The sequence below is a fragment of the Toxotes jaculatrix genome, chromosome 11 (genome assembly GCF_017976425.1).
Source record: "Toxotes jaculatrix isolate fToxJac2 chromosome 11, fToxJac2.pri, whole genome shotgun sequence".
In the NCBI taxonomy this organism is placed as follows: Eukaryota; Metazoa; Chordata; class Actinopteri; family Toxotidae; genus Toxotes; species Toxotes jaculatrix.
Window position 1 is genome coordinate 14,049,401 of NC_054404.1, and position 14,502 is coordinate 14,063,902.

The 14,502-nt window shown below is 40.0% G+C and overlaps 1 protein-coding gene across 5 annotated transcripts in view; it reads right to left on the minus strand.

Moving 5' to 3' along the window:
• dst (dystonin) overlaps positions 1–14,502 on the minus strand; it is a 99,943-nt gene that overhangs the window by 44,428 nt on the left and 41,013 nt on the right. For all 5 annotated transcript variants that reach the window (XM_041049411.1, XM_041049412.1, XM_041049415.1 and 2 more), the window contains 10 exons: positions 14,345–14,483; positions 14,064–14,257; positions 13,803–13,965; positions 13,602–13,685; positions 13,356–13,463; positions 13,160–13,258; positions 6,728–6,874; positions 5,094–5,182; positions 4,902–5,010; positions 103–4,341 (listed from right to left, as the gene is read on the minus strand). In XM_041049411.1, the coding sequence (XP_040905345.1) occupies positions 103–4,341; positions 4,902–5,010; positions 5,094–5,182; positions 6,728–6,874; positions 13,160–13,258; positions 13,356–13,463; positions 13,602–13,685; positions 13,803–13,965; positions 14,064–14,257; positions 14,345–14,483 (5,371 nt within the window). The remainder of the gene's footprint in view (positions 1–102; positions 4,342–4,901; positions 5,011–5,093; positions 5,183–6,727; positions 6,875–13,159; positions 13,259–13,355; positions 13,464–13,601; positions 13,686–13,802; positions 13,966–14,063; positions 14,258–14,344; positions 14,484–14,502) is intronic.

Sequence of the window (14,502 nt, forward strand, 5' to 3'; positions counted from 1 at the left end):
CAACAAAAAAAAGTAATAGTTATTTAAGTTAATTATTTATGGCAAAAATAGTCTCAAATGGGACTAAATGATTAGCTTCACAGGACACAATATAAAATATACCTTATGTTTGACCTCCTCAACTTTGCTGGCATCTGAGTTGGGAGACGACTGCAGAGATGGTCTGTGACCATCTGCAGCAGAGTGACAGAGATCCAAGTCGTCTTCTGCTGACCCCTCATCGTCTTCCTCTGAGCTCTCCTCCTTGATGCTTTCCAGTATGCGCCGTCGATCTTCCTGAGCGTCACCCCCCAGAGCACTGTTTAGAGTGTCCATCACTTCCTGAAGCATTGAAAGGTCTTGGCTTGAGGAAACAGCCTTCAGGACCTGAAGAAGTTGCAGCTGAATATTTGGAGCATTGATTTGTTCCGTTTTCTCATCAACTTTCTCTTCCTGCATGATCAATTCTGGATTTTCTTGTTCTTTGTTGTTCAAACTCAGGGTGTTTTGCTTCAGCAAATCCACGAGAAGATCTGGGTGACTGTTCTCTGTAAGTCCATGAGGTGTGTCCCTCTCATGACAATCGCCTTCGTCTAATGGTTGGCAAGTATTCTGAGCTATAGCTATGGTGCTTTCAATGTCTTGAGTTTGTGAATTTTGCAGATCACTGACATTAGTCCCCTTTGGTATAATTTCCTCCTGTTCATCTACACGCGTCCCTACTGCATAGGAAAACACTGATGGAGCTGAAGAGGCAACATCTGGTGTAATGCTGCTGTCTGACAGGATATCACTAACTACCTGTGGATTTTCAGATGCATTAACATCTAATCTAATATTTCTGTCTGTTAAAATATCAGAGCCTAACCCTTCTATCATCCTAGATTCAGACTGTCCTGAGTTTTTACCAGATGATGCAGAGGGTGGATTTAAGCGGCAGACATTTCCATCAATGTCTGCTTTTTCTTTCTCATTTCTTAACACAGAGATCTGCTCAGAATGACTGAAAATGTCCCCGTGTTGCCTCTCTGGGGAAAGCCTCTCTGTGTGTAACTCAACATCATCTGCACCACTGTACTTTGAGTCTAACAAATCTTTAGTAGACAGCTCTGTTTCAAGAGAAACTTCAGTGGTCATTGGAGTGTGACACTCTGAATTTTCTGTATTGCAGCTCCTATGATTGGTAGTATTTGATGCAGCAATTTCACTGGAAACAACAGGTAACTGAGAGTTGAACTGTTGTGGAGGTGCCAGACTATTCTGAGAGCATCTGAGCTCAGAATCACGACTAAAATCACTTTCTGAATGAAGCACTGCTTGCTGAGGTAATGTGATTCTGCTGCCATCTTCTGTAATGTTTGTGTCATAGTTACAATCACCCCTGGAAACTGAGATGATTTCACTTTCAACTAAATCCCTGTGTGGTGAGTAATCTATACTTGGAGATGGCTCATTGTCTAAAGGTGACTGAACAACGCTTGTGTCATTCTCTATTCTATTTTCCTCAGACAACACATTGCGATGGGATGAGGACACGTCGAAATCACTCTCACTGACTGTCTCATTATCCAGTTGGGCTTTGTATCCTGCCACGAAAAAATCATTATGAATGGGTGAGCTGTCAGATTTAGAAGAGTGATAAGTCTGGCTTTCTGGATCAGTGTTGCTGTTGGAGGTTCTGTCACTCAGATTAGATGGATGTGACTGGGTGGTTGGAGCAGTGTTTTCTATCACAACACTGGATGCATTGGCTCTGTCTATCAGCTGGCTATTGATTAAGACCTGTGAGTCAGTGTCTTCAGCCAATAAAGGCAGTTTGCCTGTGTGATGAACATACTCTGCAGTAATCGGACTCCATGAGGAGGGTGAGATCATGGGAGGCTCGTGCCCACTGACTGGGGGAGGGTAATTATATGGAAAATTACTCATATCGTCTACATTTCCTGTTGCCACACGATCTAATGCACTTACATTCTCTTTATCACCCTCCTCATTTGTGAAATCAAGCACCATGACAGCAGCTTTCCTTTCAGTGGGCTGCTGCCTGTTTTCACTTTCATTCATACTTACTAAACCCAGATTACGATCAACAGAGATGGACTGGCTACAGTTGTCCTCTGGATAAATACAGACTTTGGGATCTAAGTTAAGGCTCTCAACAGCATCCGAAACTGTTCTAGACTGCAAAGACTCACTGATGCTAAAGGAACAGTTGGACCTTAAAAGCCTCTGTTGTTCCACTGTAGGATGAGCAATGTTTGAGGATGTGGATCTATCTGAGGGTGACTGTTTTAAAACAAACATTGTGTCCTCCTCATCTGCTACAACACTTCCTTTTTCATCTGACCGTAGGTCGACTACTGTCGTCTCATCAATCAGACTCTTACTGACAGTCGCCTCCATGTCATAACGTCCAGAGGTGGCATCTAAAATGCTCCCTTCCTCCATTTGTGCTTTCAGAAGATGAACAGTGTAGTCCTGTTCATTTTCACCCTCCACTAAGTCCTCAGGGAATAAAACCTCAGCTGGGTTAATATCTATGCTTCCTGATTCACTTATCTGTGACTCAGCATTATAGTGCGGTAGTGTCTGATAGCAAGATTTCACGGAAGACTCAGAGTCACACATCCTGGATGGTGAGCCAACATTTTTGCTTATCACAGAACTGAATGACGGAAGGACTGACATCTCCTCAGAAGTTGGAATATCAAGACCTTCTGTAAAAGCATCTCCAACATCAACTTGTAAACTGTTTCCTAAAATTCCCTCTACAAATTCCCCTGACTTTGTCCAATCTGTGTTGTTTTGAAACGTGGTTTCCTCTGGTACAGCAGGCTCCATGGTAGCAGGAAATTCCTTGAAAGGAAATTGTTTTTGAGCCCTGTCATTTGCATACGTTTCTTCATCAAAGGTGATTTTTCCATTGCACGAGGAAACAAAATCACAAGGTTCAAACGTGTGTTTTGTGTTTTTGATGAACTCTTCTGTTTCCTCATTTATGTGCAGCGGCGTATCGAAGTCTAACTGTTGCGAAAGACCACCGACGCTCAAAGTCAGAGAACTTACATTTTTCTCAGTGTTTTCAGAGGATATCAAATCGTCGAGGAAAATTTGAACCATTTTACTCAGCTGCCTATCGAGTATTAGGACCCTCTGACCCGAATTTGGATCGATGTAACTGTTCATCATCAGGTAGGAGATGAATAACTGCCTTGCCTCTGTGGGGGTAGGGATGTTGTCAACATTTAAGCAATCTGCAGCATGATAGCATCCGTCAACTGTGAGCTTTTTATACATAAGCCAAGATGAAAACTTTTCATTAAGGTGATCAACATCAGGAAACACATCAGGGATTTCTATGGATTTTAAAACCTCTGCTGTATAACTGTCAATCAAACCGTTCTGGATGGCGGAGGCGATGTCGACTATGTCTGAATTTTCTGGAATGTAAAATGCTGCTATTTTTTGCCGATTACTGAACAGACTGCTAGTAAACTCAGCGGTGGTGATTTGTTGGTGATGTTGAAATGATGTAGACACAGTTTCAGATTCCCCAGAATGAGGCAACACAAGTCCCATAAACTGCTGCTGCTGATTTCCGAGCACAACCAGCGTGCTGCTTGAGCTCATCAAATCACACTGAATGGCTGCATCAACCTTTAGACTGTCGCCATTTTGGAGGTTCCCAACATCTTCTGACACCTCAGCAGTTTCATTCTGACCTTCTGTGGGGTCACCTACATCAAACCGAGCACCGAACAGCCTCGACATGGTCTCCTGATTACTTAAACCATCACAAACAGACCTCAGAGTGTTAATGTTCCTCCCTGGTGTCAGTGATTTATTTCTGCTGAGGCACTTTAATATCAGTCTGTTGACCTCACAAGGTTCAAACTCCTGCTCAGGCTCCAAGAGTGGCACATTTTCAGCACTGCTAGGATTTATCATATCCTGACTGGTCTTTTGCCTTTGAAGAATCTTTACATAGACAGAGGCGGGTATTAAACCACACTGAAACGCCCTCTCCAGGGTTAGCGTGTCCCCTGTGTAGAGCACCTTCACTCCATCACTGACTTGTTTGACCTCTATCATCTTGATGACTAGGTCTTCACATGTGGACCCTTCCCTTGCTGCTGCTATATCAGAGAGGGACACAGAGGAGACATGTGAACTCTGTATGCACTTATCTGCATCATTCAGTATTGGCAAGTGGTCCAGTGTGGATTTGTAACTGAGATCTTGTTCAAGAGCCTCAGAGGTCATGAGTTGGGCCTCTGGGAGAGTAATCCAAGTCATCTGATCAGTCGAGCAACTCGTAGCTCCAGCCCCAAGCCCACCAATCCCATCACTGGATTTAAAATCCTGCAGAAAATTAAAAAATGATAAATCAGTGAACTGGTTTTAACAATAAAAACTGTATTATTTATGTAAAATTAAAATGTTCAAGCAAGACAAAAATCTATACTCACCACCACACTAACATGGGCATGTTAAAACATCATGTGCACAAGTGCAAGACTGCATCAGGGTTGCAACAGGAGAGTGACGGATAATACATTTAAAGCTATCATGCACCTGGGATTGCAGTTTCCAGCATCTTGCAAAAAGAGGGTTGTTAGTCACATCACATACTGTAGTGTTATGCACCATATCTGTTATTCTGTGGAACTCTAAGAGAACTCAAGCACACTGATAACGGTGAAATATCAGACCAAAGCCGGGAGCATCATAGCATGTTTACAGCATATTCAGATTCTCTGTCTTTCAAATGTCCAAGTGATGCAAAAGACAACTGCTGACACTTGTAATGAGAAAGGGAAAAAGGTTAGTCGTGCAACTGACCATCAGGTGGCACTGTTTTCTAACACATAATAAGACACAAATACAATCCACTCAGTTGAACAAAAAGCACAGCGTCCAACCTCTTCTGCTGAGGTTGTCTGATCTGAGCACTGCTGGGACAGCTCGTTGTACGCCTGACTGAGGGCCTTCAGCTGCTCCTGGGCCTTCTCTCTTTCCTCTTCTGTCATTCTGTAAAACAAACACAGAATGAGGCTGAGGGTTTTAACAGCAGTCAGAGTCTTCAGCATCTTGGTCACAGCAGCTTTCCTTACTTGTCACTGTGTTTGTTCAGCATCATTTGTGTGGCCCTCAGTGCTTCTGCAATTTGTTCCTTCTTAGTGACCATTTCCTCGACTGACACCTAGAACATCAAACAGTGACATATTAATACTTTATATGCAGCACAATGACTCTTTTTTACTTTTGTATAACTGCTCTGAATAGTTGATATACAGTTTTGTAATCACTAATATGATTATAGTCAACACAGACATGCACATGCACACACTTGCATTATTTTTAAAGGATTGAATCATATTTTTCAGTTCATTTATTTATAAGAAATGTAACATTTAGTAAATTTTTACTTTCTACTCCAGTGACAAGCTAAAATGTAAATCCCTGCACAAATTAATGCAAAACTTAAAATTGAAAATTTTAGTTCTGAATGTGTCAGAGAACTTGATTCAATTCTATGGGCATTTTCAAGGTTGTGATTTGTAATATTTATTGTTGTATTTGACTGAAATGGGCCTAAAGATATTTTCTCTCCCTTACAGGGAGGGACAGAATTTTAAAAATACTTTCAGTGCATACAGAAACACACTGGGATAAGTGTTTTAATAATTTAACAAAATAAAATAAAATAGAAAGTCCAAAGCTGTCATTATCACATTGTTATTGTTGATTTGGAATATTTTTTATATTCTTCTGTGCATGATACACAAAAATGTAAAAATTCAAATTTCAGTTCCAAAGTTCCAAATTTCACAATTCCTCCCAAAATAAACCTTAAAAATCATAACATGTAATAATTATTAATAATAAAACTAATAATGCTAATAATACTATTACTACTACTACTAATAATAATAATAATGATAATCATAATATTACCAAATACAGCAATTACAGATGTTTTATTTACACTAATATCGGGTGTAATATGATTTGAAACTTTTTAAGATATACTGTACATAAACAGCTAAATTTTAGCTAACATTAGCTAGACTTTAATCACACTCATTTTAATTTAGACACTGGCCACAGAGATGCAAACCAACCTCTAGATTAATAGCAACATGGAAAATAAGCAACTGATTTAAAGTTAACTTTTTGGCAAGTGACCGTAGTACACGTACAATGACAGTCTAAACAATACATTTATCTGTTCTTTTTTCCATCTCTTTTTTTTAAATTTCTATTGAATAATGTCAGCTTTGAACCGTATGTATATTATACTGTATGTACTTTGCATGTTTCTTTAGACACAGAGGGCCAAAATTCTGAACTGTATTTTAATATTTCCATAACCTGTGGGGCTGATGTAATTTATTAGTCAGTGTGGTTGTTCTGAAATATGAGTGCTTGTGCAACTTATACATCACAAAATCCAAAATATTAACCATGCCTTTGTGAGGCAAGTGAAGAGGGGATATAATAATGTAACTGAAAAAAAAACACTACCTGCTATATAGTGTAAAATATATGGATTAAATGAATCAGAAAGTAGAGTGTGTTTTTATTTTAAATCATACACTGTAACAGCAAAAAGTTGTGATATTATTCAGATTAGAAAAATACTCTTCACCATTAAACCAAAGCATTGTCTAATATACAACACAGAAGTGGCAGCATATTAAAACAGGACACAAGGAAAACACCAGAAACATTACATATTGTTTACCTGTGGTTTCTTAGAGACGTCTGTGTTGGCATTACTATCTTTCAGAGCATTGCCATCATTGTTCAGGGTCTGTTTCACATTGGACATCCAGTGCAATAGTTTGCTAACTTTATCACCGTGCTCTCTCTTCTCCTCATCAACAGATCTCTATAATCAGAACAGATGGGTTTTCAACAAGATGGTTACTTTGATACAAAAAAAAAATTCAGTGAGAGAATCCTAAAAAGGAGGGGCACTGCCAAACTACATTTATAATCAGACTAAAAACACCAAAGCTCAAGAAATCATTTTGAGTTGCATCAATTTAAAAGTATGTGTAAACCATCAAAAATCACAGAGAAGTCAAGGTAGCTCAAATGCCAAACACAAAACCTAAGAAAATCCTATTTGCAGGTTTTGACAGCCATATATTTACAAATGTTTATTGCTTGTATGCCCAAACATAATGAAATGTTGATTTGGCCCCAAAGCCAAGAACTTTTGTAGCCTCCAGTAACCTTAAGCCCGTATGGCAGTCGTACACGCTTCTTTCAAGTGCCTCTCTGAACGTGATTTTTCTCTTGGTCTTTGGACAGGTGAGGCTTTTGTTGTGGAACTTCTCCTCTTTGAGTACAGAGGCAGTAACTTTGTCAAGAAGGCCGCTCTGAATGACTTCCTCAAGCGAGACTCTGTCATGAGTATCGGGATTTATCAGTCCTCCAGTCAGGAGCTGGAACTCAATACAGCAAAACCCGGCATCTTTCGGGAAGATGTTTTCCTGAATGGCCTGGGGGATGGACAAAATCTTTGCAGTCTTTGGGTGAACAATGCCATTAAATGCCTGCTCAAACAGTTTGAGCTGGTGATGCAGCGCCTCATCTACAAGACCTCTTTTGAGAGCCTCCGCGAGTGTAACTTTCTCCCCTGAAGAGGGGTCACAAATACCCCCAGTGCAGGCCTGGGCCTCCAACAGCCTTAAGGCAGTACTTCTATCAGTAAAGCCCTGTTGAAAACCCTGAAGAACTGACAGCCTCTTCCTCCGAGTGACGTCCCAGAGACCAGCAATGGGGCTGTTGACATCCTCCACAACAACCATTCTTGAAAATATAAGGTCTGCAATCTCATAGATACTAAGAAGCCCACTGCGATAGCTGTCAAGCTCAGACGTTTCAAGAAACCTCTGACTTACAGCAGACTCTAAACAAAGTTGTCGGCCACTTTTGACATCAGTGATGATGTGAAGTGGGCTTCCACTGGCATCAACTATGGACTTTTCCTGCCACTCACTTTCCTGCTGCGACAGAAACAGATACGTCCTCTTGTCAATGTGTTTCCCCTTGAATGCTTCGTACGCCGACATTTCGATGCCACAGCTGCTGCTGACAACAGACACTCTATGAGAACTTGTGGGAGAGGTGTTTGTTAGATGTCTCTCACCAAATGGGAAGAGAAAAACGCATCCATTGATGTCATAAAGGCATGTCTTGAGTATCTCAGAGTAGTATGCTTTCTGTCCAGTATCAGGGTTGTGGAAACCTTTAGGGTTACTGACTGGATCATACAGACTCTGTAGAGTCTCCTTATTCAGAAGACCCTGATCAACAGCAATGCTAGTGGGCAACCTGACACCAATCTCTGGGTTGATAACCCCTCCAGTGGAAACCTGGACCTCAAGGATCCTCTTGCCTCGGTATCTATCGAGAATCCTTTCCTCCATTGCCTGAAACACAGAAAGCTTTTTGCCAGCATGGATGTAGCCACTAACAGCTTTCTCAGCCTCTAATAGTTTATCTTTCAGGCCTGTCTCTATAATACCGTTCTCCAGAGCCTCAGCAACTGTGTGTGTTTGTCCTGTGGCCAGATCTGTAAGGCTTCCTGTTGCAGCCTGAGCCTCAAGAAACTCAAGTGCATAAGTCTTTGCTAAGAAGCCCTTCTCAGCAGCTTCTAGGAAGGACAGCTTTTTCTTACTTGATTCCACATAAACTCCAGCAATGGTAGTGGGTTTGCCTGTGTATTGAGTAAGTGATGCTTGCACCTCTTCCATTGTGATGAGACCCATCTCCAACTTACGCAAAATCTCTTCATCCAACAGATTAAATTTGATTAAATTTTGAATTCTTGAACTGCCTTTCAGTTCAGGGAGCTTTTCAGATGTTGAATATATTACACTCTGTTTTCCACCACTGTCTGTTGTACTCTTCTCTGACATGTTTACAGATTCACAAGTTTCTTTGATCTGACACATTCTTGTCTTAGTGATGCTAGGAGTTTCAATAGGACGTTGCTCCGTTAGTCCACACAGAGCCATGTATCCATGTGTTGTCACCATTATGCGCTCATCAGATTTGATTTGGCTCTTACAGGTCACATTTTGCACATCTTTTTGTACGGAAGTAGGAGCAGAGTTACTCAAAGTTTTCTTTGTTGTTGAATCATGAAGCCTTTGGCTGTGAATGACTTCTCTTGTTTTCTCTTGTTTGACTTGTTTCAGTCCTTCAAGACTGTTTTCTTTCTCCATTGTTGTCATCTGTAGATGTGATATTGAAAGAACTTTTAAGTTACAAATGACTCAAGTTCACTGTTACACTTAAAACTCCTTTAAAACTTCAATAAATAAAAAACTATATTTTTATAAAAATAGATTAAAATATTGTATATTTGTTATTATATAGGTAAAACATTAAACTGACTTCATCCATACCTCTGAGCACACTTTCATTTTGAAAATCTCATCTTCCATGTTGAATTTTGCACCTTCATGTGAAGACTGCATCCTCTGCATCCCTGTCAGTTCTGTTTTCAAGGAAGCAGCCGAGTTGTCTTTCACATACTGATGACTGGTTTTACTGACTTCCTGGTTACTCATCTTTTGGTTTTCTGTCTTCATCCTGACCCCCAGCGTCAAAAGCTTTTCCTGAAGACTTTTCACCTCTCTGACGTATGACTCTATTTGCTCCCGAAGAGATCTCTCGTCATTTTCATTCAGTGTCAGTTTCCACTCACTGTCTGTCAACAGCTGTTTTAACTTAGCTGACTCCTTTGACTGTTCATTACAAAGGCTTTGTAAAGTGCTTATTTTTGAGTTGAGTTTAAGTCTGTCTTCCTCAAGTTGGGTAATTTGTGACTTTGCCTTTGACAAGTCTTGGGTGAGCATTGTTCTTTCTTGCTGCAGTTTGTCCATTTTGAACTGCAGTTGCAGCTGTTGGTCCGTTTGTTGCTCTGATTCCATTGTGGTTTGATGCACAGTTTTTATTTGTGTGACATCTTGTCTGAAATACTTGTTAATCATTTCTGCTAATTCCGTACTACGCAACTGTTTCTTTGGCCTCTCGTCATCATTTGTGATTTCAGACTGCAGTAAAATGAGTTTTTTCTCTATTTCCGTCTGCACTAGCAACAGCTGCCTCTCGTAGCCCTCTTTCTGAAGTTCTAGTTTATGCTTTAACTCCTCTAGCATTCTCTTGCACTTCTCCAGTTGTTCTTCCATCTGCTGGGACTTCAGCTGAAGGACAGAGTTTTCTCTTTGCTTTTGCTCAGCTTCTGTTTGGGTGCACTGCAGCTTTTCTTTCAGCGTTCTGATCTCAGATCCCAGTGAGATGTTTTTCTCCAGTGCCTCAGCTTTCTCTTTCTTAAGGATTGTATTCTCATGTTGTAGATTTGATTGGGATTTGTCCGAACTAAAAATTTGCAGTTTGTTTTTCTGAAGCTCGCTCTCCAGCAGCAATATTTTTGATTCTTTGACCTGTCTTTCTTTGATCTCTTTAGCCAATTCATCTTTAGTTTGCTGTAGTGAAGAGCTTAACTCTGAAAGTTCAACATTCAGGTTCTCCACTTTCCTTTCTGTTGCTTTCTTATCATTCTGAAGAACATATATCTCCTGCTTCAGATTTTCTGTTACTTTCTCTGAGCAGCTGGCTAACCCTTTAATACTGTGCCTATGTTTGAAAAGCTCGTCCTCTAATGTCTTGACTTTATGGAGATGTTTCTGACTCTCAACTGATTCTTTTTCCAGTTCTGCATTTTTTTCCTTCAACATTGTGTTCAAATCATTAATTTCAGCATTTTGCAAGTGAACTTTTTGATTTACTAAATTCTTCTCGAGAAGCGCAGAGTTCAGCTCTGATTTCAGAGTTGTTATTTCTTTCTCATAATTGGCAATATTTGAATTGAGTGTTTTGATTTTCTGCTGCAGTTCAGTCATATTCCGTACCTCCTCACTGTAATCCTGTAGCTTCATTTGAAGCTCGTGGGAGGTCTGGGATTTCTTATTTAGTTCCTCCTCAATAATCCTGACCTGTGATCTTGTGCCCTCCACCTGAGACTTGAAGATTTTAATTTGTTGATCCTTGCTGTCCATCTCCATCCTCACCTGATCAAGTTTAGCTCTGACGTTCTTCAGATTATTTTCCATCTCTGCATTTGTCTGTTTTAACTCATCTACTTTCTTTTGCAATTGAGAAGCAACTGATTCGCTTTTTTGAAGTTCTGCTTCGAGTTTTTTACATTTGAATTGGGACGCCTGCTCAGATCTTTTCATTAAGGTATTTTCCTCCTTAGCCTTTTGAAGCTGCAGTTTCCAGCTCTCTATCTCACTCTTTAAAGACTTTATCTTTTGTTCAGAAAGTGATCTCTCTTTCTCCAGTGACTCCATTTGGATCTGCAGACCTCTAATATCACTGTCAGAGGAGACATTTATCCTTGTCAGCTCATTGCATTTAAACTTCAGCTGATCTATTATTGCCTGCTTGGAAGCTACCTCTTCTTCTAAGTTGCTAATCTTGTAAAAATTCTCCTGCTCTGTGGAGCTTTTCTTGTGCAGTTCTCCTTGGGTGATCTTCAACTGCTCTTTAAGGCCTTCAACTTCTGTGCTTTGGAAGAAAGTGTTTTGTTCCAGTGAGGACTTTGCTCTTTGGAGAGATCTGATTTCCTCTTGAAGTTCATTGATGGATTTCTTCATGTTCACTGTTTCCTGCTGCAGCTCATCTGATTTCTGCCTCATGTTGATCCTCTCAGTTTCCATGTCCATCTGAAGTTTTTTCACTCTATTATTGCTGTCATCCAGCAGCTTTTTATAGCTTTGGGCTTTCTCCTCAGCCACTTCTGCTCTTTTCTGCACCAGGACTAGTTCATCTAGTTTCTGCTGCAGGACATCCACCAACATGCTGTCATTTTCTCTAACCGCAGATGACTCACTGACGATTGTTGCCTCACTGTCAAATGCCAAAGGCTGCTGAGCCAGATCGTTTGCTTTAGCCTGGACATGAATTTGCAACTCTTCCTCAATACCTTCCTCCACGTTTATTTTTGTCTGAAGCTTGGTGCTCTGTTTCTCAATATCTTGGCCATTATTTGTTTTCTCTAAGAGGTCTTCTAGTTTCCTCTGAGCCAAAGACCACTTAGCCTCTGATCGCTCAATTAACAGTTTTGTGTGACTTAACTCCTGCTCACTGGCAGCTTTGTCTTTGACTGCTATCTCTAATTTGGTGTGATACTGATGAATGTTGTGCTCAAGCTGTGATTTCTGAAAGTTTAGATCGTCAATAGTCTCCCGTTGAGTTTCGATTTCTCTCTCCAGCTTTTCCAGCTGTGCTTGTCTTTCAACCAGCAAAGCCTCCTGTTCGTGGACCCGTTGCTTAAGTTGACTAATCTCTACTTCCCCTGCAGCTTTTTGGAGCTCCACGCTCTCTGTCCTTTTCGCATTCTCTGCTCGTTCAAAAGCTTTTCTGTTCTATAATACAAAAAAGTAAGTCATCCACTGCCTTATATTTAATTCGAAATTGTAAAAAGAATTGCATGAATATTTTAATTCTTACCAGCGTGCTGAAGTAATACTAAGCAATCTCTCCAGGAATTTGCAATTTCAAAATGGCATGATTTTTACTGTGGAGGGTTGAAAATCTTCAAATTCACCACATTTAACAAAACAATTTTAGATGTATTTAAGTTTATTTTTAATAGCACTCATTACTTATTTGATGACTTCATCTTTTCCCTCTGCCTTTTGGAAAACAGGTGTGAGAATATGTTTCCGTACCAATAATCACAAAATACTTGACAAACTCCTGGAGAGGCTGTGTTTTCCCACAGAAAGGTCAACACGAGGAAGAATAAACAAGCTTTCTCCTCCCAGCAAGTCACCATCACCAGCAATGAAGTGTTACTCTGCATGCTTTTCCACTTTTTCTTTGCTTGACCTTATATTTTCAGAGATGCAACCCTTGGAAGAAGTCAAGATCTCAAGAGGGGCAACAAGGAAAAATACTGTAGGTGTTTTTGTCTGTTATATCTTTTTAAGATTTACTGCTTCTTAGTGAAGTAGTAAAACATGTTGCTAGGAACCATGCAAAGATAAGAAGGTAAAGCTAAATTGGAACTATAAGCCTGCGCAGCCACAAAGCTCCCAAAGTCTAAAATGTATTGTAACTGTAAATGCAGAAAGTATGGCTCTCTCACCTCCTCGTCTTCAGTTCTCTTCAGTGTTTCACTGGCAAACTTCACATACTGTGTCATCAGAGTCACGAGGGCAGTGTAGCGGGTTCGAAGATCCATGAACTGTTTAACAATTAAAAAAGAAGAACAACAAGTACGTCATTGAGAATTTACTCTACATAAAACACAAATTTCCTGCCAAAGCAAAACATAGATTTACCTCCTGCTGAATGGCATCAGAAGAACTCTGCATCCTCCGTTTCTTGAGAGGAGATTTGTGCTGGGAGTCAACCATTGCTCTGAAGGTCATCAGCTGAAGTTCATAATCCTAAAAAAAAGATGTGTAAAGAAAAAGCCTGACAAAATATAACAAATTATTACAATAACCACAAAGGGGTATTGCAGGCTGAGGCGGGGGTTAAACAAAAAGAAATGAAATGAAATGAGTTGAAATAAATTAGTTTACCTTAACAGCAGATGAGTACTGCTCTGAGTACTTCTGACACTCATCAATTCTGCTCTGTTTTTGTTCAATTTCAGCAACAAGAACCTGGAAAACAAAGACATTTTTTCAAAAAAAAAAAAAAAAAAAAAAAAATATATATATATATATATATATATATATACTCTCTTTATCTTAGAATGAATAAATTCAATCTTGTTTTACCTTCTGCTTGTTTAACAGCTCAGCCAACGCCTTGCTATCTTCAGGTTTGTTTTCTTGAGCCTTTAGCTGTGCTGCTTCCATTTCTTTAACCCATTCATCAAGACTACTGTAAGAGTCTCTGTAGTGTTTCAGAGATTTGTTGATACCATCCAGGTCCCGAAGCCTGAGAATTAATGAATGACCTCAATGAGAAATACTTTTTACCTCCACACAAATGTTAATTGATTTAGTCTTACGAACAAAAATAAAAAACCCAGTAACCTGCTGTCAATTTGAGAGTGAATGTTCTGCCATCTTTCACTCAGCTGATCAGCTTTCTCTTTATGCCAGTCGAGGTCGAAGTCACGCTCGTTGTGAGCCTTAAACATGCGATCACTCATCACTCGTGCTCTCTGCAGCTCATCCTCCATGTCATGGAACACCTCCTGCTTCTCGTCAATCTCTGTCCGCCATTGCTAGAATCAGAAGGAGAAATGATTGCTCACAAAGAAGTGAAAACTTTTTCAGTGTCTGTGAAATGTTATATATAAACAGCATCTTACCTTAAGTGTTGAAATGACCGTCTCAATGGACTTGACGTCAGTGTTCATGGCATCTTCCTCATAGAGTTTGGATTCGTAGGCTTTAACCAGAGCCTCTGCACTCTGGCTGTGCTTCACCACTAAGCTCAATGTTTTCAGTCTGCAAAAAAGAAGTAACA